Source organism: Gobio gobio (genome assembly GCF_949357685.1).
Source record: "Gobio gobio genome assembly, chromosome: 19".
Taxonomy (NCBI): domain Eukaryota; kingdom Metazoa; phylum Chordata; class Actinopteri; order Cypriniformes; family Gobionidae; genus Gobio; species Gobio gobio.
The window spans coordinates 47,300,552-47,325,228 of NC_137112.1; the positions used below are offsets into that span (position 1 = coordinate 47,300,552).

Consider the following 24,677-nt stretch of genomic DNA (forward strand, 5'->3'; position numbering starts at 1 on the left):
TGAACTATCCCTTTAAACCTGTTATTTAAAATTAGTAGGTGCTTTTGCAGTGTGGCTCTTTCAGACTCTCACTCTCTGCTCTCTAAAACTTAGAGCTAATCACACATTACGCATGTGTGAATCTGTTTTGTGTACATCTGTGCGTCACATTTCTCAGAGCGTCCTACACAGAGTCACAGAGTTTATATGAGAGTCTGAAGCTGCAGTGACTTGCAAATACTCCTGAATAAAACAAGTAGAACTCTTTGAATTTGATGTACTTAAATAAACCTGATGAAGTGCAGGAAGTTTGTTTAAATATCATCTAACACAGGGATACTTATAAAACACAGCTAATTTAAAACACAACTCCAACGCTGAAAGCCTCTGGTCATGCTTTACAGCCATAACATTTACACTATTGTTCAAAAGTAAGGGATCAAAGATTTTTTTGTTTTAAAAAGAAATGAATGCTTTTATTCAGCAAAGACGCATTGAATTTCTTAAAAGTGACGTTAATGTAAAATGTCACAGATAATTTATATTTCAAACAAATGCTGTTCTTTTGAACTTTCTATTCATCAAAGAATCCCGAAAACAATTCAGGAGTAAATTACATTTAAAGCTACACTGTGTAACTTTTTTAGTTTATTCTTAGCTAAAAACACTTAGTTCTTTGAAAAATATATGTGCTCATTAATGTATATTTACTTCTTTCAAGTAATAAAGTATTCTTGTAAGTTTATAATATGCCATTGTAAATACATACGGGTGAGGGTTTGAATGCGGGTCGCCATGTTGCCCCTCCATCTTGAAAGTACATTAGCCAAAGAGGGACATACCCGTAAATTCAAGCTTCGCCTTTGGCGTTTTAACACTCGATGGCACCGTGTCGACTGTGGACGAGGTCGAGCTGGAAGCCATGTTAATCTTGGACTAAATCAGCCACCGTAGGAGTTAAAACTAAATCGGAATTGAGAGGAACAGAAACTAATATTCACTGGATGGTCATATACCTTTTCACCGCTAGATGGGGGAAAATATCACAGTGTAGCTTTAAAAAATATTAGTAGTTTTAATTTTTAACTATATTATACATTGTTTTACTGCATTTACAATAAAATAAATGCAGTCTTGGTGAGCACAAGAGACGTCTTTTAAACACATTTTTTAAAAATCATACCAACCCCAAACCTTTGAACAGCGGTGTAATTTAACAAAAGTGTAAACATATAAAAAGTGCTAATAAACTGTTATTCATCAAACACAGTTTTTGCACATTTTCCAGACCTTGAGTTTATGGTTTATGCAGCGACGATGGAGTCAAAAAATTAATTTAAACTCAAATGAGCATAAATGAATGAAGAGGTTCCTTCAGAGCAGCTGTTCAGGTGTGAGTGTGTGTGTGTGTGTGTGTGTGTGTGTGTGTGTGTGTGTGTGTGTGTGTGTGTGTGTGTGTGTGTGTGTGTGTGTGTGTGTGTGTGTGTGTGTGTGTGTGTGTGTGTGTGTGTGTGTGTGTGTGTGTGTGTGTGTGTGTGTGTGTGTGTGTGTGTGTGTGTGTGTGTGTGTGTGTGTGTGTGTGTGTGTGTGTGTGTGTGTGTGTGTGTGAAAGTGCATACACACCTGTAGACCATGCCCGGGGAGCCTGTCTGTCTGAGAGAGAGGCGGGCAGGAGAGTCTGTGGTCGATTCTGGATACATGGGGAATGGGAGAGTGGGGGGTGTGGCCAGGCTGCCAAGGGGTCTCTCTCTCTCTCCTGTCAACCGACACGTCTGTCTCTCACCTTACAGGACCTCTGAAAAACAAACACAACAAGTTACAGCAAATTCTACATTAATATAAAACACAAATCTGAGCACTGCAGTGCTGCAATTGCACTGTAAGAATGCATTAACACCACTAGAGGGCCATTGTGCACAACGGTAAATGATGATGATGAGAAGAACGGGGCCAACACACCAAAACAGATCGTAACAAAGAAATTGGTTTGTGCAGCTGATCCATAATATAAAGAAAAGATAGTCACACAATGCTGAGCTGCTGAATTTACTGCGCCAGAGCATAAATAATTCTGAGGTTGAAGTCTGTAGTAATTGTAATGAGGGGAAAGTAAACTTTCTATTGTGTATACCAAACACACACACACACACACACAGAGACAGAGACACACACAGACATGTTTGTTTTTGTGAAATGTGAGGACATTCCATAGGCGTAATGGTTTTTATACCGTACAAACCATATTTTCTATCCCCATACACTGCCCCTGCCCCTAAACCTACCCATCACACACACACACACACACACACACATACACACAGCCCCTAAATCTACCCATCACACACACACGCACACACTGCCCCTAAACCTACCCATCACACACACACACACACACACTGCCCCTAAACCTACCCATCACACACACACACACACACACACACACACACACACACACACACACTGCCCCTAAACCTACCCATCACACACACACACACACACTGCCCCTAAACCTACCCATCACACACACACACACACACACACTGCCCCTAAACCTACCCATCACACACACACACACACACACACACACACACACACACACACACACACTGCCCCTAAACCTAGCCCTCACAGGAGACTGTGCAGTTCACTTTCTGTGAAAAAAAACCTTGTTCTGTGTGATTTATAAGCATTTTGAAAAGTGAGGACATGGGGAACGTCCTCATATTTCACCCTCTTTTTGTAATACCTGTGTCATACCCATGTCATTATACACATTTGTGTCCTGATATTTCACAAAAACATGCCCACACAGACACAGACACAGACACAGACACAGACACAGACACAGACACAGACACAGACACACAGACACACAGACACACAGACACACAGACACACAGACACACAGACACACAGACACACACACACACACACACACACACACAGACACACACACACACACAGACAGACACACACACACAGACACACACACACACTAGATTGATTTAGGAACAAATTACTTTTTTAGGTGATGGTCAAAAGCATTCATAAACAATCCGTGTATCATAAGAAAACAACAAGAATTCTCCGGTTTTTATGATTCCAGCGCATTATTCATATATATATATAATATTTACTTAACCAAGGTAGGCTGTGACAGCCGTCATATACTGCCAGCTGATGCAAAGAGGTGAATAATATCTACACAGAAGAAAGCCCTGTCTAGGCTCTGCCCCGTCCCTTTATGGGTTGTGTCGAGCCATTCGTTAGTCTGGTTGTTTGATGAGAAAAATATGAAATGTAGTTGCAATAAACGCGTTAAGAATCCGTACAGCTGCAAAAGCGCATGACTTTTATTCTGCTGTGTGGAACCGAGGAAGAACCGATGACGGAATAGTTTGATCTTCGGCTGACCAATCAGCAGAAAGGGGCGTATAATTCCCCCCCATGTGTAGAAATCGAATATTCAAACTGTTTATAAATTTTTCTACCTCTGAACGAAAAATGAAAAATCAAGTCGAAATCTCGTTTTTCGTTTTTCTGAAAAAAAACGAAAAACGAGCTGTTTTCTCATTTTTCAACTTTCAATATTAAATAAAAAAAATCGAATGAACGAATGATACACGGATTATAAACTCCCAAGTTATCAGTTTGAATCATTCTAACCAATTAGTCACTGAATCCACTAAATGGATTCCTGAATCACCATCTGCCTCACTCAATCGAGAAGTGTTATTGTATCATGTGTACTTAAATCAGTACAATTACGGTCTAGGTTGTTCATACAGGGATGGAACGATTACTGGTTTCATGATAAACCATGATAAAATGTACTGACAGTTAGTATTATCGTTTAAAATGTAATTATTAAAACAGTGTTTGATTATCGTGATTTTGAAAAAGTGTGGTAAATCCAGTCCAGCCAGCATCAGTGTGGCGCTGCGCACCAGAAGCAATGGCGGAAGGTGGTGAATGTGCTGTCAGCTTCTAAAACGACCAAATCTGAGGCGTTTACAAAAGTCCTGAGGGAAACTTAATCGAAGATGGTCCCCTTGTCTGCAGAACATCCAAGAAGAAAGTCAAATCTGCAGAGTCATCTTCATGACCATCACCCACTGTTGTAAAGCGAACACAAGTTAACTTTGACCTCAATACCAAAACAACGTCTGGGAAATAATTGGACACACAATTGAAACACTTGAAACTAACGTGAAGCTTCCGCGAAGAAAAGTTCACAGCAAGTGGAATTGAGCCAAAGACGATTGAACAAGTTCGAAGACTATTAAGGGCATGTAAGGGATAATGATATACTCAATGTACACTTATTACACTGATTTTTTTACCACATAAATAATTACAGGGACATATTGAATTGAGAACGTACCCGTTTATAAATCCATTTGTACAGTGTACAAAACAATCGTCCAGACAAGATCACAACAATATTATAGTAGTATTAATAGTAAAGTCCTCTGATTTCACGTTCAATACAATCAAAAACAGAGACGCAAGTTGCATTAATGAAACGAGAGAGTGTGTCCGTTGTGATGCGTGGATGTGTGCTGTTATAATGCGCTGCTATTGACAACGGTCATTGTAAGGAAGGAAATGCCCCAAGATAGTGTTGTTTTATTTAGAACGTAGTTAAGACTACAAAAGTTCTGATAACACACACACACACACACTGTGTAAGATCCACAGCTTACAGAAAGTGTGAAAGACAGGCTGCTTTCTGTCCTGCCCTTGCTAGGGTGCTTTTAAATTATACAAGAGTATGAACCCGTAGTGCAAAGCAGAAAGATAGTGACAGAGAGAGAGATAATGGTTATAAGCAAGGTTGGGTACCTTTCACGTTTTAACCGGTGCCCAACAGTACCTTTTTCCGGTACTTTAGGGATGTTTACCTCAATAACTGTGCAGAAACCAAGTCATTTATAGAAGTGTTATTGACATTAGGCTAGACCTGCCTTGGTCTGCCATTGTCTGTGATGTTTGTTTACTGTAATATTTACCAGTAAACAGTTGGCTACTAGCTACTTAATTAAATGAATTCATAAAAACATTCATTTGTTTTGTTTTTTTTGCTACCAATTCTGTGCGGTGTATTTTCTGGTAATCAAATAAATTTAATTTATCTTTTAATTTAATAAAAAAAATGTTGTGCTGCACAACTGAGCTTTATACTGTTAAAATTAAAACATGGAAGAAAAATTGTGGTTTTGATAATTTACTAATATTACATTAGTGTTAGTAGTATTATTATTACATTGAGACGCATCTAAATTCCACTGTACAACAGTAATGTATTTTGTCAAGTTAAACCACACTTTTATTTTGACGGGTTGCCGTGAAGATTTTTGAGTTTCTGTGTTTTTATGATATGATGGTAGTTTTTCCTCAAAAGCTGATGAAGTGACTCTGGACTCTGGAGATGACGTTCATGCATTTATGTCCTCGTATGAGATTGAAAAGCACGATTCATTGTGTGTGAGGTAAATTAATCGATCCGATTCCGATTCTGGGAGTAACGATCCGATTCCCAAAGCGATTCTTAACATACATTTTTGATAACTAATTATGTGCAAATACATGAACTTTACATTTTAACCAAAATTGGAGCTAATATGCATTTTGTTTTTAGTTAGAATATCTGTTTGATTGCCATATTAAAAATGATTATGAAGATTTCTTTCAATACTTTTATTTTATTAACAAAGGTATATTCAAGATTAACAAGCTCTAATGAAACATTGTAAGCCATACAATTGCAAAGAACAATTATTAAGAATAAACAGTTCTCAATTTTACAACTAAGTGTGACAATTTTTCAGTTTCCTTAGAACATTTTAACAAAAAAATTCTTTTAAAGCAAAAAAAGAGTTTACTTTGGTTAGATCCACAAAAAAAATCTTTAAAACATTGAATTGAACACAGAATCGATTCTGAATCGTTGGATAACGAATTCGCGATGCATCAACCTTTTCTCCCACCCCTAACAGACGCTAGTCTATACCTCCAGATGTGTTCTCAGGTACCGAAATTAGGCACTGATTGATTTAATGTGAATCGGTTCTCTGTAGTACTGACATAATCCGGTCCGTGCCCTTAAAAGTACCGAGTTCGGTACCCGACCCTAGTTATAAGACAGAGACAGAAAGGGAATGAGGGCTGTATAAGGTCAGAAGAGAGAAGTAATACAGAGGGAAAAAAGAGAGATGGCATTTATGTCAGAAGAGCAACTGTTTAGTAAATATTCAATCTCCTCTAATGACCTGTTCAAAAGACATGAGGCGTAAATAAAAATACGCACGCTCGTATGAAGTAAACATACACATTATGGTACTGTGATTCAGAAATACCTTACGCAGGTGCAATCTGATCTAGTGTTGCACGATATACCTGCACTAGAAAAGTATCACGATATCATGCTATTAAAAACGGTACAACATTACATTTTATTAGTTTAAATGATCGAGGGGTTTACATGTACTGTAGAAAAGAAAAAAAAACATTCTTAAATTATAGCCTACTTTATTGAAATATTAATAATAGGGCTGCAATTAACGATTATTTTGATAAATCGATTAGTTGGCCGATTATTTTTCGGATAAAAAGCCCATTTTTTATTTTATTGGCAAAACACTATTCCACATCCTGTCCAATGCGGAGTGCTATGAACACACACATAGTGAATACATCTACCATTACATACATTAATCATGGTTTTACAAACAATAATAATAATAATAATAATAATAATAATAATAATAGGGCGGTCAAAAGATTAATCGCGATTAATCGCGTCCAAAATAAAAGTTTGTGTTTACATAATATATGTGTGTACTCTGTTAATTATTATTTATATATAAATACACACACATTCATGTATATATTTAAGAAATATTTGCATGTATATACATTTATATAATCTATAATATATATATAAATATAAATGTTTTATATATAAAAATAATATTTTTTAATTAAATATATACATGCTTGTGTGTGTATTTATATATAAATAATAATTAACAGAGTACACACACATATATTATGTAAACACAAACTTTTATTTTGGATGCGATTAATCGCGATTAATCTTTTGACAGCCCTAAATAATAATAATAACAACTAAATAACAGTGTTATTTTAGTTATTCAATGGTGACCACAAATTAACCATAGTTTTGCTTCAAATCCATGGTTTAACTATATGTGTGGTTATACAAATGGTTATCAATACTGCAAAAATATGGTTTTAGTATAATAAAAACATGTTTTTTTCTATCTAATAGAACCAAGGTTAATTTTCGTAAGGGTATGTTTGTGCTATACATTATGCGCAAAAAAAAGTTACTAAGCAAAATGACTTTAAATCCCTACATTAAAATGATATTATAGAAAAACAAAAACTCAGATAAGAGGAATGTTCTGCAGGAACACACACACACACACACACACACACACACACACACACACACTCTTAAAGTGACAGCAGCACTGATGACACCCGTCATTAATGTTCATCAAAGAACAACGGGAACAGAGAAAATTGTAGCTTTAATGATGATTAATCTATATTTCATTTATTATTCATGCAGTTAAGAAAGGTGTTTGATAACTATCACATTTCTGTATATGTCTAACAGGGAAGAAACAGGTAAAAAATAACATTTATTATAATAGGTTTATGTAAAGATTGTTTTAAGTTCACTTAAATTAAAAGTTATTTTTTAAAGTCTAATAAATGTTGAAATTGGGAGCTTTCAGTTATACTGTAATGTAACGTCATTAATGAAAACTTAATTCATAAAAACATGACAATACAACACATTTAAAATATGCTGTCAATAAATTGTTTCTACATTAATTTGGAGAGTAACTGAAATTATTACAATATCAAAACATTAAAAAACGTATTAATCGTGATTAATTACAGAATTTTTTTTTTATTAATGTTGTTAATTTTTTTTTAATCGATTCCCAGCACTACCTAAAACACAATAATCCGTTGCAGTTTAGCGGTTTATTCGAGTGTATTTTTTTGTTAACAGACTGAGAGTCCATTGCTTTTTTTGTTTTGGTTGTTTTGTTCATTTATTTTGGATATTTAAAATGCTTTCCGTTTTCGGTGTTAAATAGTCTTTAGAAATAAAAGTTTATTGATATTTCAAAAGGTATACCTGCATTATTATGCCATCATCATTATTTTAGATGAAAATGGTCTCAGAACAACAATATTATCCTTTTTCGCAATAATTTCTTGGCCAATTTATCGTCCAGCAAAATTTGTTATCGTGACAGGCCTATTCGGTGCTGTAATTTGGCGCGACTGGTGAACCCTTATCATGCACGGATGGCAGACCCGACCAATCAATAATGAGAACCGTTATCAATGACTTTCATTATCGATTATTGTCATTGTTGCAGCCCTAATTAATAAACAGCAAATGCTTTTGGTTATATAGAGCATAGTCACATGCAAAGTTTGTAATTCGTTCATGTTTCCACTGACCATTTCAGTGCATCAAGCAGCTTCCTCCGCACAGGGCCAGGCAGGTAGGAGGGTGAAACGCACAGAGTTTCCAAACTGGAGGAGTTTATTGGCCCTCGTGAGGTTCTAACGAACACCTTTGCATTTAACACATACACCCACGTATCAGCATTCTTTACGGCCACCTCTCATTTCAGCACTCATTACTCTTACACGGGTGCTGCTAAAGGACACGCTAAAGAACACATTACTCTGTGCTTCTGTACTGCTTATCAAGGTGACCGTCCCGCCCATCTATCACCACATACCAGCAGTCTGACACCGGGAATAAGGTCTTTCCATTTCACATCCAGAGACTCATTTTACGCTGTCTGCCCCCTTCTTTCCATCATGCTAAGCGGGAAACGCTGGATGGATGTCTCGTGAGAGAAGGCACTGTTTGAGGTCACACATCAGTGGAGTAACGTCGTCAGGAGAAGCACAAGGTGACCGTAAATGTTAGTCCTCATTAGCCCAGGTTGCCAAAGTGCTCATGTTGCAAATAATGTGGTTCTGATGGGCTATAAATAGACCACCTTCAATGTAATACTAAGCTTTGGTGGAAGGCGCAATGAAAGACACCGTGTGTGCGCAGTTTATCAACATAGGTTGGTCCAGGTAAAGCAGGCGGTGTGGCCTCGATGGTCCGTGGTGTAGGGGTGGGAATCCCTACCCGATCCCCTCCTGGACTAGCGAGGACACCAGCATGCATGGACAGGGAAAAGAGAACCACGCGTTTCCCACAGATTAGAAACCAATTCGTGGTGGGCGGGGCCATGGGATGGGCGGGGCCAGGGTTGTGATTGACACAAATATCGATTTCGATCTTGATTCAGTATCAATTCGTATGTATATATCCTACTGTACAAATAAGTTTTCATTTTTTGCACTATTTTAAACTTTTCTTGGGTTAAATTATATTTGCTCACAATCATTAAAGGGTTAGTTCACCCAAAAATGAAAATTCTGTCATTAATTACTCACCCTCATGTCGTTCGACACCCGTCAGACCTCCGTTCATATTCGGAACACAAATGAAGATATTTTAGTGTAAAGCTGATGCTGAGAAAGGCTTCAGATAGGCCTCCATTGGCATTCAGTACATTTACACTCCCAAGACCCATAAAAGGCACTAAAAACGTCGTTACAAAGTCCATCTCACCACAGTGGCTCTACAATAATTTTACGATGCGACGACAATAGTTTTTGTGCGCAAAAAAAAAAAAAATCAAAACACCTTTATCCAGCTTGTTCTTGTCTTCCGTGTGTGCCTCCACGACGCATGCGCGAGAATATGACGCAGATCCGGCGTTCGGACACATGACCCAGAAGCGATTTGTTTACAAGCAGAGGAAGACGCGCGTCTCTAAGCTGTTGAATTCTACATTGATCGTGCTTTAGGTCTCGGCGTAGTTCGAGGAGAAATCGAGACATATGTGCACCGCTCACACAGAGAAACTCAGTTAACACACTGCCGTAAAAATGTAGAAATGTGAAGTTTATTTATATTTATAACATGATACAGTTGCAACGTCACATTCCCAAGAGTGCTGTTTTCCTGAATAACATCACGACTGAAAATGACACTGATTTCATATGACAGTTCCATAAACAAGTATTAACATTAAGTCACTTACATTTTAGATGCAATATTGAGTGTTTTTGTTCTATTTCAGCAGTGAAAATAGTTCCAAAAGATCACAGCAGAACCGCATCTCACAGCAACAGTGTGTGTAAGTGAATGATTCAGCGTTTTGAATGAATCGATAGAATCAAAGATTCAATGAACTATTCGTAAACGACTGCCTCATTCTTAAATTAATCAGCACTTGAACGAATCGACTCAATGACTCGCTCATTCAGACGGTCACCTGCTGCCACCTACTGGTGGTTTAGTTTCATCTTTCCAGCATTTCTTATTTGTATATTTAAAAAATATTTAAAACAATCTCATAACATTATTTAATGCAGTTGTAATTTTTCAGTGTAAATTATTTAATTTGACTGGTAACAGCCAGTGTCGTCTTCTAATTAAATTTATTGATCCAATTTAAGAATATAAAAGGAAATCTGAATCATAGCCTATATTTAAAAAGATTAGGGGAAAAATGCCCTTTATAAAAGGTAAAAATATCACAAATATGCATATGTCAAAGCTGATTGAACACTGGTGAGAATATTGCTTCAGAATACATTTTATTAACAACACACACACAAAAAAAAAAAATTCCGGACAAGCACATTTTTTACTCGGACAAGTGGATGACAGATTTACTTGAACATGCTTAATGTCGAACCCTGCATGTATATTTATTAAAGAGCCATACAAGCACCTAGTGGGTAAACCATGGCTTTACAAATAAAAATGATTATTTTCAAGCAACAAAATGACTCTAATTTGCCTCTTTGCATTGGAATTCTCCATTTTAACCTTAATTACTACACTAATTGTAATATAAATAATACAAATATTATGATCCTTAATGGACCATAATCATTGCACAAATAGTAGGCCTATTTAGTACCAAAAGATATCCTCAAAATAATCAATAAATAGGCTATTATTAAACTAAAATATAGAACATTTATTTAATTGAAAAATAGTTAAGGTGTATGGTCACATTTGACTATCAATAAGTATGAGTGTGATCAATTAGTAAACAATGAGGACTAAATACAAGAAAAACATTAACATTAATATTAACAATGTTGCAACTCCATCACTCTGACATGAAAAATTGCTGCAAATACCTGCATAGGTAAACTGTTGTGTATCAGCTTAAGCCATTCAAATGTCGCAACTGTTCTTCAACGCCTCTGGCTTTAACTGTTATGCCACATTAGCGCCAAAACGCTATTTATTGTTTGAATTTCGTATACAATTTTAAAAGCTTAGACTTTCATATCAAAAGCTGGTTTGGCAGTTTGACGTGAGATTTAAAAAACTGCAATATGTGGCGGCCGGTGTTAATTCTGTGGCGCACCGCCACAAATTAGTCAAATTAATGTGTGGGAAAATTAATGTGTGGGAAACACTGAAAGCTCAAACCGGTGCGCAATGTTTTGCTACGGTTTCCGGTTGAACGTCATGTTTCCTGGAAACGGTGTGCAACAGGTGCGTTTTATCTCGTTTGGTGGGTGTGTCAAATGTCAGCCCAATCAGCAGCAACATGTATATAAACCACGCGGTATTAAAGAGACAACTCACACAACGGGTCCAAGTAAAGTTGTTTACAAATGTGTCCGCTGCAGCTCAGTATGTATACGCAACAATTGAAGATATTAGAAGACAAAAAAAATGTATATAGTATATATAAATCAACATGATGTATTTATTTATATTTTTAGCTTCATTGCAAGGCAAATTTCATATATGGTAATTAAGTGCTTTACATAAAAATGAGAAAGAAAATGCAAGCTTTTAAAAAAGTAAGAACTAGAAATAAAATAAAATTAGAATTGATTACCAGGAGATAAAAAAAAAAAGTTCATTAAATGGGATTGGGATGTTGTCTTTTATTCTGGACGGTAAGGGCAGTGATTGCATGTATTTTGCAGTATTAAACACGTATTTATATTGATTTCATCAGGCTCTGAAAATTCCTCAAAAAGAACAAAGATGGGCCTTCTCAGCTGCCATAGTTACAACTCTTGCGTCATCAGAACAGGGTGTTCAAGGAAATGTCATTGCTGGCTATGCAGTAGGGCTGTAATGATTTGACCAAAAATAAAAATCTCGATTAATTGAACATTTTAACCTCGATTACGATTAATGAACCATTATTTCGCCTTTTTTTTGCCCTCATTGTTCATTGATAAGGTGTATACTGTAAATATTTTCTACTATTAAAAGGTGGGATATTTTTTTCTAATGTGTGAGTGCATTTCTTTGCGATTTTAAAATACTTGAAGGGAACGGTTCAGTTTCAGCAGTTATTGTCTATGGGGCAGATTTGTTTGTTGTACATCAGATAAATTAGCACATAGGCCTACATTACATTTATTTGAATGCATTAATGAGAGCGTGATTGGGTCTCACACCGTCTCTATTCATAATGAGGCTGTGGTTTGTACTTCCTTCAAAGGGTATTAAAATCTGTGCTATAACGGTTGAGTTTCTAAGCTACTTTAGTGATAAATCACAGGATGGCGTTGACAGTGAGTTTCTGTGCTCCTTTACATTACAAACCGCAGGTAGTAAAATATGCAGACAAAAACGGTAATCGAGCAGCAGAAAGAAAGTTTGGAGTGAGTGAGAAACTTGTGAGGGACTGGCGAAAAGCAAAGGTTACTTTAACTGTAATGAAGAAAACAAAGAAAGCTAATCGCGGACTGAAAGCAAGATGGCCAGAGCTGGAGCTGGCGTTATAGTCCAGTATAATGCGACTTATAGTCCAGTGCGACTTGTGTTTTTTTTTAGGGATGCACCGGTTGACCGGCCAAAAATCAGTTTTATTTGTATTTTTCTGCCGATTTTTCCGGAAGTGCGCCCGCGTGCACATTCGCCTATATTGCAATCATTCGCGAACATGTCACTTGTGTGTTACAAACGGAAACTGGAGAACTGAGGGAAGAGACGAGATACGCTGAAGAATGAAGAGCCGCTTTCCTGCGCGCGCTGAAGTTGCGCAAGCTGAAGTTGCGCGAGTTTACCTCTCCACACCTGCACAAGCGTAGATAGTGAGCGTTTGTTCAGCTCAGATTCTCACGTGTTGGATCGGATGAGAACGAAACAGCCTAACTTGAGACAAAGCCGAAATACTTTTTGTAGCCTAAAGAAGAACATGCATGCACTTTTGAAATGAAATACTATCAGTTCTGTAGCCTATAGGATGATCATTTTTATTTTACCTTAAAATTACATTGACTTAATTTAATTAAAAAAGCACCTGCTGTAGCATCTTAGTTTTTTTCGTTGCACTAAACATTATTTGATTTAACATTTTGGAACAATTATATACTTTGGTTTTATTTAATTTCACTGGTAAAGACTTTTTCTTTACACTGAATTAAAAAAAATGAAGAGTGCTGATTTAAGTAACATCTTTGTTTGGATTGCAGAATATGCCGTTGTTGCCTTTAATTTCACCTTTCAGACTTTCCATTTCCAATCCAATTTCCCGTTAATTTCAGATTGCGGACTTGTTTTCATTAGCCAAAAGCCAATTTAGCCTGTTAAATACCAAATAAACATCTTGTTCATGTATACTTTTATTGTTTTATTGTGTACATTTTTTTTTAATAAAAAAATAAAATAATCGGAAATCGGTATCGGCCATGTAAAATCATGATTGGTGCATCACTAGTTTTTTTTCCTCTTCATGACGCATTTTTTGACAGATGCAACTTATACTCCTGAGCGACTTATAGTCCGTAAAATACGGTAACTGCATTTTAGAAAGAAAAAAAATAAAGCATTGCTAACATCTTTTGTTCTTTGAATCAATACAGCCTTTTATGTAAGAATGAGGAAAAAATGCTAGCTTCTGTTGGCAGCTCATTATTGCTAAAGTGATCCAGTGAGCTGGCTGCTGGTATCGTGAGAGCTGGAATACTGCAGTGCTGCGGAAAGAGAGCAGACTCAGGCTTTGAAAGTTGCAGCAAGGCTTGTGTTCAGATTTACTGCTCTAATGGCCAAACCAAAGCAAGGTGCACTCAGCAGAGTTTTACACCGGGGGAACACAGTGACTCTTCACTTTCACATGCAACTGTGTGACAGAGGGAAGGAGAGAAATGTTTGGAAGTTATTAGTGCAAAGTACTTGACAGAGAACAGGGGTACAATGAGGACATGCTAGATTCTGAGTATGGCTATGGATGAGGTACATGGTGTTTTTGACCCAGTGAAACGGACATTAACGTTCGTTTGATTAGATTTGGACGTATGGTGATCCAAAAGTCAATAGAGTGCTGAGGTAGTGTTTTCTGCATGAAAACAGAACCAGCAAAGGTCAGCTGACTCAGCATGCATGCAACAGCCTGATTGCAGTTCTCCATGTTGAGACACACGAAGGGTGTGCCAGACGAAAGAAAGGTCACCAGTGGATCTCCTGCCTTGATGGAGAAGTGTCCCAACTGTGTGGATGACACAATCGCCAAAGGGACTCGTTCCGTATTTACAGGGAAAATGAATTGTTAGAGCATAACAGTGTGACGGTTGTCACCATAGAAGTGCCAAACAAACGGAGTACTGGTGTCAGCTACATAACTCCCCTGCAGGGCTCTGGGAAAATGCCCAAAAATGTAATGCAGGTATAATGTAGACACTACAGGGGAAAATGTTTATATAAAAACTGACCTTTTCCTGGACTGCCCCCACCTGGTGGAATGACCTGCCTATCTCTATTCGAGCAGCCGAGTCTGTAGCCATTTTCAAAAAATATCTAAAGACGCATCTCTTCCAGCAGCACCTAACCAATCAAGAATAGCACTTAACATTCTATTCATTTTTCGGTCTGTCTAATTAATTTAAAAAAAAAAAAAATCCTGTGTGTTCTGTGTTCGATTAACTGAGACTTGTTACAGCACTTGCATACTGTAGCCTCTGACTGTTGTAGTTGCTTCTATTGTTCTCATTTGTAAGTCGCTTTGGATAAAAGCGTCTGCTAAATGACTAAATGTAAATGTAAAAACATTTAAATTAAATAAAACTTCTAGAACTAAAACCCTTACGATTCCATAGAAAATGGGGCAAAAAAAAAAATGAACACAGGAACAACTTGGCCTGCGCGATTCAAGTAACGTAAATTTCATAACGCATAGTCTACTGCATGATATTAATTTAAGCTTTATTAAAAGCACGAAAGAGGACATGCTGTTCGGCTCCGAGACGGAGCTAAATAATCAGGATTACAATATTGACCAAAATAATCATTAATCGAGGAAGTAGTAACTCTACAGAAACAGGGACTGTTTGCGTGATTTACATGACACTTGCAGCACAATTGAATTGCCACACGTCTGATCGGGCTAGTGCTGCATCTAGTGCTGGGCGGTATACCGGTTTTATTATTATTTTTGTTATGATATTAATTTTGATGATACCGCAATACCGGTATGTTCCGCTTAACCAAGGTTCAGAACGCGTCACTGTTCGAGGGGTCCCGTTTCACTGTAGTGAAAGCACAGCTGAGATCGCATCACAGCCCATTCACTATTATTCCCTGTTATCCACTTATATTGTTCACTTGATGAGTGAATGAAAACGAGTGCGTGAAGTCAGACAGCCATTATGTGCATTACATCGGCTTCACGCTCGTTATTGCGGTGTAATGTGAGATTGAGGTGCACTCAATAACGTCCACTGTGGTTTCGGACACCACTACAAATGGCTGTCCCCTCAAATAATGCCCTATTTGAGGTTATAGGGGCGATCTTGGATTAAACACGATAACACTCCACAAATATTTAATGCGGAGTGTACTCTGCCAAAATGCATAAATGTAGAATATGAAAGAAAGAGCGCAAGGTGGTGTAGCATCACCGAGTCCGTGGCATTTCATATATCGGTGGACATGGCACCCATTTCCGTTGTTGAACAACGTGGCTTTATACGCATTCTCTTTTATTTTACATTTAAATTATTTTTCTTATTTTTTTTTTATCTTAAATGTCGCAGAAGCACTTTGTTCCTATATGCACTGCCTACCTTGAGTTGAGTTGTTTAACTTTAGAATGAAAAAAAAGGCAATATGTATTATTTCTTCCTTTATTTTACAGTTAAATTATTATTTTTGTATACAGGGATTTTTATTTTTTTAAATGTCGCAAAAGCACTTTGTTCTTTGCACTTCAATAAAAAAAAAAAGACTTTGTGGTATTTGGCATATTTGTTTTTGCAGTGGTTTTTGGGGGGTTATTTTTCCTGTAAAGATAGTGATGTATTGTATATCAAGATATAGCAAAATATATCGAGATATATATTTTTTGCTCCATATCGCCCAGCCCTAATCTCGGATTCAGGCCTTGATTACAGCAGAGAATTCAAACTACACGCGGCAGTGATGAGATTAACGTTCTCCACATGGATATCACATCACATATATAGACCGGAGCCAGCGCGTTTAAGTTTTTTATGGACATATTTCATATACTCTAGTGCTCTAAACAAGAACCCGCAGTGTGTATGCGCACATATTTCATCACGTCTTCTTCAAATGAAATTAAGCGTTATGCAAAGGACACTGAACCGTACGTTTGATCACGACCGCGATGACACGATGGGTTATTCTGCTACACAGAAGACAATGATGGAAGTTTATAAATACACTGACAATTCAAAGAAGAATGGGCAAAAATGTTACTGCTTTATTCTTTCTGTGTTAAACTTACGTGTAATGCTCCTAAATGTATTGAAAATATCCTTAGATAGTTTAAAGCTACACGATGTAACTTTTCCGTCCACTAGAGGTCGCCTGTTCAAAACAAAGGCGTAGTTTGATGACGCCACGTTTGAGCGCAGAATCTTGGGACATGTGGTCTTCACCTCACAGCCGCTGGGAAACAGTCAGGATAGGACTCGGGCAGAAATCATGTTCATGGATGCGATTATTAACATTACTGTAGTGAAGCAGAGCAGGACCGAGTGTTGTGGAGCTGAGCAAGGCCGCAGGAGCGATTGAAGAGCGGGACTGTTATTATGGCATAATCGCCGGCGGGACTTTTATTATGACACGGTTGTGGCGCCACTTCCTCTTTTCCAGTCATGAGTATATGAGGTAACGCAGCTCTGTTTATCGTATTAGATATATCTGAGTGTGTTGAAAAGGAAGTTATGACGTTCGCTCGGCGGCTGCTATGACACTTGTTCACAATGCAGTGAGAGTAAAGTGTTTCACTGAATAAAACCGGAAACCGAGGGTGACGCAGATATGACGCAATCGACAGGCCACGCCCTCACACGCATAGCTCACACATCCCGGTTCCTCGGTTAAAATAGCAATTTCTCACGATTTACAAATAGTTGGAAACATTTGGGATATTCTAAGTACTCAACTGAACAAAATATATAACACTGGCCTAGTGGTTTCTGGATATTTTACTGCAAATATCCTACATAGTTCACCTTTAAATGTTCTTCCGCGTTTCTCCCTCGTTTTGGCAGTTTGATGTTATGATTTTTAAAATGCTTAAGGTGGTCTCAACTCTTTTTTTCTATCTCCATGGTCATATTTTAATATTCATGTGTTTGTAAAGAGTGTGTTTTATAGGTTGTTGTCTCCGCACAGCATCATTTTGTAAGGCTTTGCAAACCTGTATTAATTCTAGTATGGAGTTTTTCTTCAATATTCACTCATCATGACAGTAAAATAGGGCATTCTAGTCAATCTACTGCAGTATTTCCTCCCTCAATCAGTAGAAATTGTGGTTAACACCTGGTCATGCACAGGAAGAAAAAAAAAATACTGTCATATAACTGATATAATTTTGAAAAATACCGTGATATAAATGTTCGGTCATACCGCCCAGCACTAGCTGCATCTCCACGAAAGTTTATCACTTGCACGTGTTTTTAAGTCTTGTCAATTTAAACATTCAAGCGATTTTTTTAACCATTCAGATTCAAGCACAAGAAAATGTGAAAGAACTCAATTCAGTACTCTTGCGCTGTTTTCTGTGCATACACGCACAAAGCCGTTTCTGTGAGAGACTTGCACACAGAAAACAACGCGAGAGTACCGAATTGAGTTGTCGTCTTGCGTTTGAACGGAAAAACACACACAACAAAGCATGTCAAAATGCCCGTCTTGGTGAGTATTCGCGTAAACCCTGTCGGTTGTATTTATTACAATTGTGACGACCTCTGCTGTTGGTCTTGGGTATTGCGGTTTGGTACCTGCTTCCACAAATGATCGGTCAATCGGATACACCTGTGACCAGTGCTTCAGGCACTCCTTTAAAAAGGGTTTCTCCAGTTGAGCCAAGGAAGGCTTTGAGGACTTTGGAACTTTGATTTTGGACTTTGTTTGGATTTGGCCTTTGCTTATGTTTTGTTTATTGTTTGCTGCACTTATTCTTCAACATTACATTACATTTCCAACCATGCACTTTGCCTTACACACTGATGTTACTGATAGAGACAGAAACACTGTTATTTCCTTTAATTGATTTAATTCTATCATTCAATGTTACTGTAATTTGTTTTGTTTTTTTGGGAATTTGTTGTGGTGTAGTGATGCATCGATCATGATTTTACATGAAAACATTTTTTCAAGAAAACTGGCCGATTCCGATACCGATTTTTTTCAAGAAAACTGGCCGATACCGATTTCCGATTTAAAAAAAAATAATAATAATTTACACAATAAAAGAACTAAAGTATACATGAACAAGATGTTTATTTGGTATTTAACAGGCTAAATTGGCTTTTGGCTAGTGAAAACAAGTCCGCAATCTGAAATTAACGGGAAATTGAATTGGAAATTAAAAGGCTGAAAAGTGAAATTAAAGGCAACAACTGCATATTCTGCAATCCAAACAAAGATGTTTCTTAAATCAGCATTTGTTTTTAAATTCAGTGTAAAGAAAAAAAGTCTTTACCAGTGAAATTAAATAAAACCAAAGTATATAATTGTTCCAAAATGTTAAATCAAATAATGTTTAGTGCAACGAAAAAAACTAAGATGCTACAGCAGGTGCTTTTTAAATCAAATTAAGTCGATGTAATTTTAAGGTAAAATAAAAATGATCATCCTATAGGCTACAGAACTGATAGTATTTCATTTCAAAAGTGCATGCATGTTCTTCTTTAGGCTACAAAAAGTAGTATTTCGGCTTTTTCACAAGTTTCGTTCTCATCCGATCCAACACGTGAGAAGCTGAGCTGAACAAACGCTCACTATCTGCGCTTGTGCTGAGCTTGCACAACTTCAGCTCGCGCAGGAAAGCGGCTCTTCATTCTTCAGCGTATCTCGTCTCTTCCCTCAGTTCTCCAGTTTCCGTTTGTAACACACAAGTGACATGTTCGCGAATGATTGCAATATAGGCGTATGTGCACGCGGGCGCGCTTCCGGAAAAATCGGCAGAAAAATACAAAGAAAACCGATCGCGCACTAGAAGCAAAAACCGGCCGGTTCCGATTTTTGGCCGGACAACCGGTGCATCCCTATTGTGGTGTGCGGGTGCTTTAAAAAATTAAAAAGTGAGACCATTGACATCTTTAAATTTAAGGACAACAAATTCCTTGTACATGTGTACTTGGCAATAAAGTCAAATTCTGATTCTGATTCTAATTTAGTGGTAATTAAACTTTACTTTTGAGCCTAATATTTGGTTTGCGTGCATCTCTTGTTTTTGTTGCTTCCCTTGAGCCAGGGGACGTAACACATTACAATGTTACATTCAATGTTACACTAGTCACTTCTTTTTTTAAAAGAGCGAATATTCTGTCCTTGTCTGTGTAAACCTCCCACACGCATCATACAAAAAAGAAAAACAGGATAATAAAGTCAAGCACGGGCATCTGGAGCCCTTGATTATAGAAACAGTACAGGTCTGCAGCACTGCAGCACAGACGAATACCTGGGGAGGACAACGCTCAAACATTTATGCATATATAAATGGAAATATGCTACAAAATATCATTGTTCTTTCTTTTGAACAGTATAGCCTTTACATGTATACACATGCTTGTATGCATTGCATTAGCCTACTGTAACAGAATTGCTCATAATCACTTGTGTAGAGTTATATCTAATCTAGTTCATTGAGTAAAGTGCATCTACCTAGAACAGTAGCTCAAATGGCACATTATTATAGGGAATTGTATGTGCTTTACCAGATATACAGCTTTGAAATTCTCTGAAAAGCCTTGGATCGTAGACTTTCATTGTAAATGCATTACCGTAAAGATGATTTTTACAAACAGAAGGACGAATCTCAATTCTGACACCTTAAATAAAGTGGATTTTTACGTCCTTGAACATAAACCATTGTCAATGCACTCTCCAACTCAAGACACGTCCCATAGTGCCCTTGAATCACTTCAATGAAAGGTCTGCGTGACACAAACATCTAATCTATGTTGATTCCATCCTGCAGCAGACACAGTGACGGCTGGCCTCCAAACAGATGTCCAGATACTGGTCCCTAAAGGCGATGCCGTATAAAGCTCTCCTAATCCATAAATAGCCCTTTTTATGGTCTCAGTCTATCTTATCTGACTTCGCTGGAGACAGAGGTGACCTCGCAATTGGCTCTGACTTCCATCTTGGGACAGAGTGATCCGAGCAAGTTAGCGTCTTCCAATGAGCAAGGTTGGTAACCAAGAACCAGTTTCATTTGTTATAAAAACATCATCTTCATTCCTCTGCAAATAAAAATGCATCGCTCAACATTAACGCTTGATTTTTTTGAAGGGTCAAGTGAAAGAATTTGACTTGCCCGACCGGACAAGCTGATTAAAACGTCAATAACAAAAATAACTAGGGAATCACCAAAATGCAAGAATGATTCTGCATTCATTAGTGTAAGTGCCGATCGATAGTGGATAATAATAATGTATAATAAACTGACGGTAACAATGTTGTGCTGTTGACACTCGCGCAGCCTCTCGAGGAGATATCAAAACAAATACACAGTTAAAATTACAAATGTGGAGTGTTTATATAACAAATGATACAGTTAAACAACATCACACAAGCAAGAGTGCTGTTTTCCTGAATACCATCACGGCTGAAAATGACACTGATTTCATTTCACAGTTCCATAAACAACTCATTAACATCAAGCCACTTACATTTTAGATGCAATATTGACTGTTTTTGTTCGATTTCAGCCGCGAAAAATAGTTCCAAACAAAGATCTCAGCAGAACCATAACACATCTCACAGCAACAGTGTGTGTTACTAAATGATTCAGTGTTTTGAATGAATCGGTTGAATCAAGGATTCAATTACCTGTTAAAAAACGACTCATTCTTGAATGAATCATCCGTTTGAAATGAATCGTTTGAATGAATGACTCACTCATTAAGACGTCACCTGGTGCCACCTACTGGTGGTTTAGTTTCATCTTTCCGACATTTGTATATTCAAACATATTTAAAACAATTATTTGTTTACAACATTATTTAATGCAGTTGTAATTTTTTTAGTGTAAATAACTTATTTTCATTGGTAACAGCCCTATAGTGTCTTATTCTAATTTAATTTCTAGATCCAATTTTTAAAAATGCCCTTTTATAAAAAGGTAAAAATATCACAAATATGCCGATTTAAATATGTCAAAGCTGATTGAACACTGGTGAGAATATTGCTTCAGAATAAATTATATTTACAACACAAAAAAATGAAAGAATTTCCAGACAAGCTACATTTTTACTTGGACAAGTGCATGACCGAAGGACAAGCACGTGAACCGGCTTAATGTCGAGCCCTGAAATGATAGTGATGATAGAGAAAAACTGGGCACAAAACACCACATCTTCCCATTACATTGTCCCTGCTGACTGCACACAACACGCATAAAGCCTGTAGTACCAACTTGCAAAAACAAATGATTAGTTATAAAGCAGTTGTTTTAATAAATTGGTCAAAAGACTCAAATCTGCCTCAAACTCATGAATTGTCCATTTAAATCAGTCTAATGACTCGCTCTTGACTTATTCACTGGACTGTGAATGATCATATTCAGGTTAAACAAACTGTTCATTTGCTATGTTACATTTCAAAGACTTAAACTCAAATTACGGACCAGTTGTGCATACACATTCACAACAGTCATAACTGGTTATCATAATGAAAGACAGTTTATGTATCCAATTAAAACCTATTACTTTTCAATATAATTCCCACTACTATAAATGAACGACTTGAGTAAAAAAACTGATATAGAAGTAAATCTCCACAGAAGCTTGCTCGATTACACAATTATATTTACATTAAAAATGTTCTTGGATCACATTTGCTTCTTACATCACAATGTACAAATGGTATGAGGATGGCAGAGAGCTGATTATCGATCAATACTACTCTAAAATATGTTTCCCATTCAGTAATGCGGAGCTGCGGCAGTAAGGCTGGGGAAGCCCTCTCTGGCTCTCACCCTGGTTTACTTTTCCATCTCACCAAAAACACAGACTCGTACTGTGCCAGCTTTACTCCCCTGCATTTGGCACAGTCGACTTCAGAGATGTGCTCTTCTAAACCCGCTGGCCTTGCAGAGAGCCAAAGTGCTAACAGCACTGCTGCAAAGGTGAGCTATTCAGATAAATCTAGGCTAGGCTACTTCACAAAGTTGACAGCCTTCCTTTGTTGGTTATCTAGGAGATGGTTGAATCAGCCCTGCATGATGTATTGTGTCAGGCTGATTGTCCACTTGAGCGTGTAGCGCTCTGAAAGGTCACAGATCTTCAATGTGCTTTGCGGTGCTTCATGAAGGGTGAAGGGAAATGCAGATATGCGGGGATCATTGATACAAAGGGAAGGCGGGGATTAGGTTCCGCATAGGTGTGCGTTTGAGGAGGCGGGGAAAGATTAAAAATAACTCTGTGCACTGTGGCACACTCAATAATGTAAAGAATAGCCCTGAGATCAATATTGTTCTGTCTAGTGAGGAGAAAGGCATGAGAAGTCAGGTTTGAGAAGGACTGACAGTGGTTGCAATCAACTTAACCCTTAAAAACTAGATTTGCAAACAATCTTGTATCGTTAAAATATTCTTTTCTTGCAAGGTACACACAAACACTTATGATGCAATAATAAACAGTATATGCACAAATGATATTAAACTTTAGTTGATGTTATATACTAGGGATGCATGATGTATCAGTCACCATTCCGATATACACTCATGTTTAATGTTATTGTTATCGACTAGGGGTGTAACGGTACACAAAACTAATGGTTCGGTACGTACCTCGGTTTTGAAGTCATGGTTCGGTACAGCAGTTTTACAAAATTTATTTTTATATATTTTTATTAAACAGTGGTTTACTGAAGAAAAAAAAAAGTGTCTGTCCTTGAATTAATTAAATTATAACAAAGTTTATTGGAGATATTGCTGTGTAAACTATATAGGGATCCCTTGCTTGCACATTAATATTAAAGGTTAAAGGTCAACTCTGGTGAAAAATGAACCTGGGGTGATTAACACATGGTTACCGAGTAGATCATTCTCTGGGATGCGTTTTCATGAAAATCGAATGTAAAGAGTTTTATCTCTAAAAACAGATTAGCTTATAACACTTGTCTACGGGGCATATAATAAGTCAAATTAAATCGCTAATTAATACCACTAACAAGACTCAAAATAGCCTCACACTAACACGGTAGCATAATGAGGATCCTTACATGCAAACCGAAGCATTGAGAACTTTGTACACTGCTTCATGAAGCTTCGGCGCGTTATGAATCAGGTGTTCAATCATGATTCGGATCGCGTGTCAAACCTCCAAACTGCTGAAATCACATGACTTTGGCGCTCCGAGCCGCTGGTTCAACAGCTGATTTGATACGCTCCGAAGCTAAATGAAGCAGTGTTTTGAAATCGGTCATCACTATACAAGTCGTTAGTTTGTTTTTTTTGGCGCACCAAAAATATTCTTGTCGCTTTATAATATTAATATTGAACCACTGTACTCACATGAACTGATTTAAATATGTGTTTAGTACAATGTCATTGCTGTCTATCACTGAACCATCGAATTTCATAAAAAATATCTTCATTTGGGTTCTTACAGGTGTGGAATGGCATGAGTAATAAAATTAAATTTTCATTTTTGTGGTGAACTAACCCTTTAAAAATGACAAAACACTGTCCGGTTATTTACTGTTCTAATAAATCTTCACTGTGAAGCAAAACTTAGGCTACTGTTTTTGCACTGAATTGGAAATTATGATATTTTTCAAAAATACAAAGAATTACAAGGCTGTAGAGAACAGTGCGCCTATTGCAGACTTATATTCTGAGGTTTTAATTACATTATTTTAATATAGTCAGTCGTGAACTAAAGTGGGCCGGTCTAAGGCATGAAACTCCAGGGCTGAAAATGAGTCCCAATCCGGCCCTGGCACTGGGCGGCAGTGGCTCAGGGGTTCATGTAGGTTGTCTAAAAACCAGGAGGTTGGTGGTTCAATCCCCGGTTCCACCTGATCAAGTGTCGAGGTGTCCATGAGCAAGATACCTAACCCCAGCACCTGATGAGCTGGATGAGGCCTTGCATGGCCT

At 37.4% G+C, this 24,677-nt stretch overlaps 1 protein-coding gene across 4 annotated transcripts in view; it reads right to left on the reverse strand.

Annotated features, from left to right (window-relative positions):
• The window catches only part of kcnab2a (potassium voltage-gated channel subfamily A regulatory beta subunit 2a), a gene marked incomplete at its 5' end in the record, with an annotated part of 203,954 nt that overhangs the window by 135,539 nt on the left and 43,738 nt on the right, over positions 1-24,677 (reverse strand). For all 4 annotated transcript variants that reach the window (XM_079844309.1, XM_079844310.1, XM_079844311.1 and 1 more), the window contains one exon: positions 1,603-1,774. In XM_079844309.1, coding sequence (XP_079700435.1) covers positions 1,603-1,679 — 77 coding nt within the window. The remainder of the gene's footprint in view (positions 1-1,602; positions 1,775-24,677) is intronic.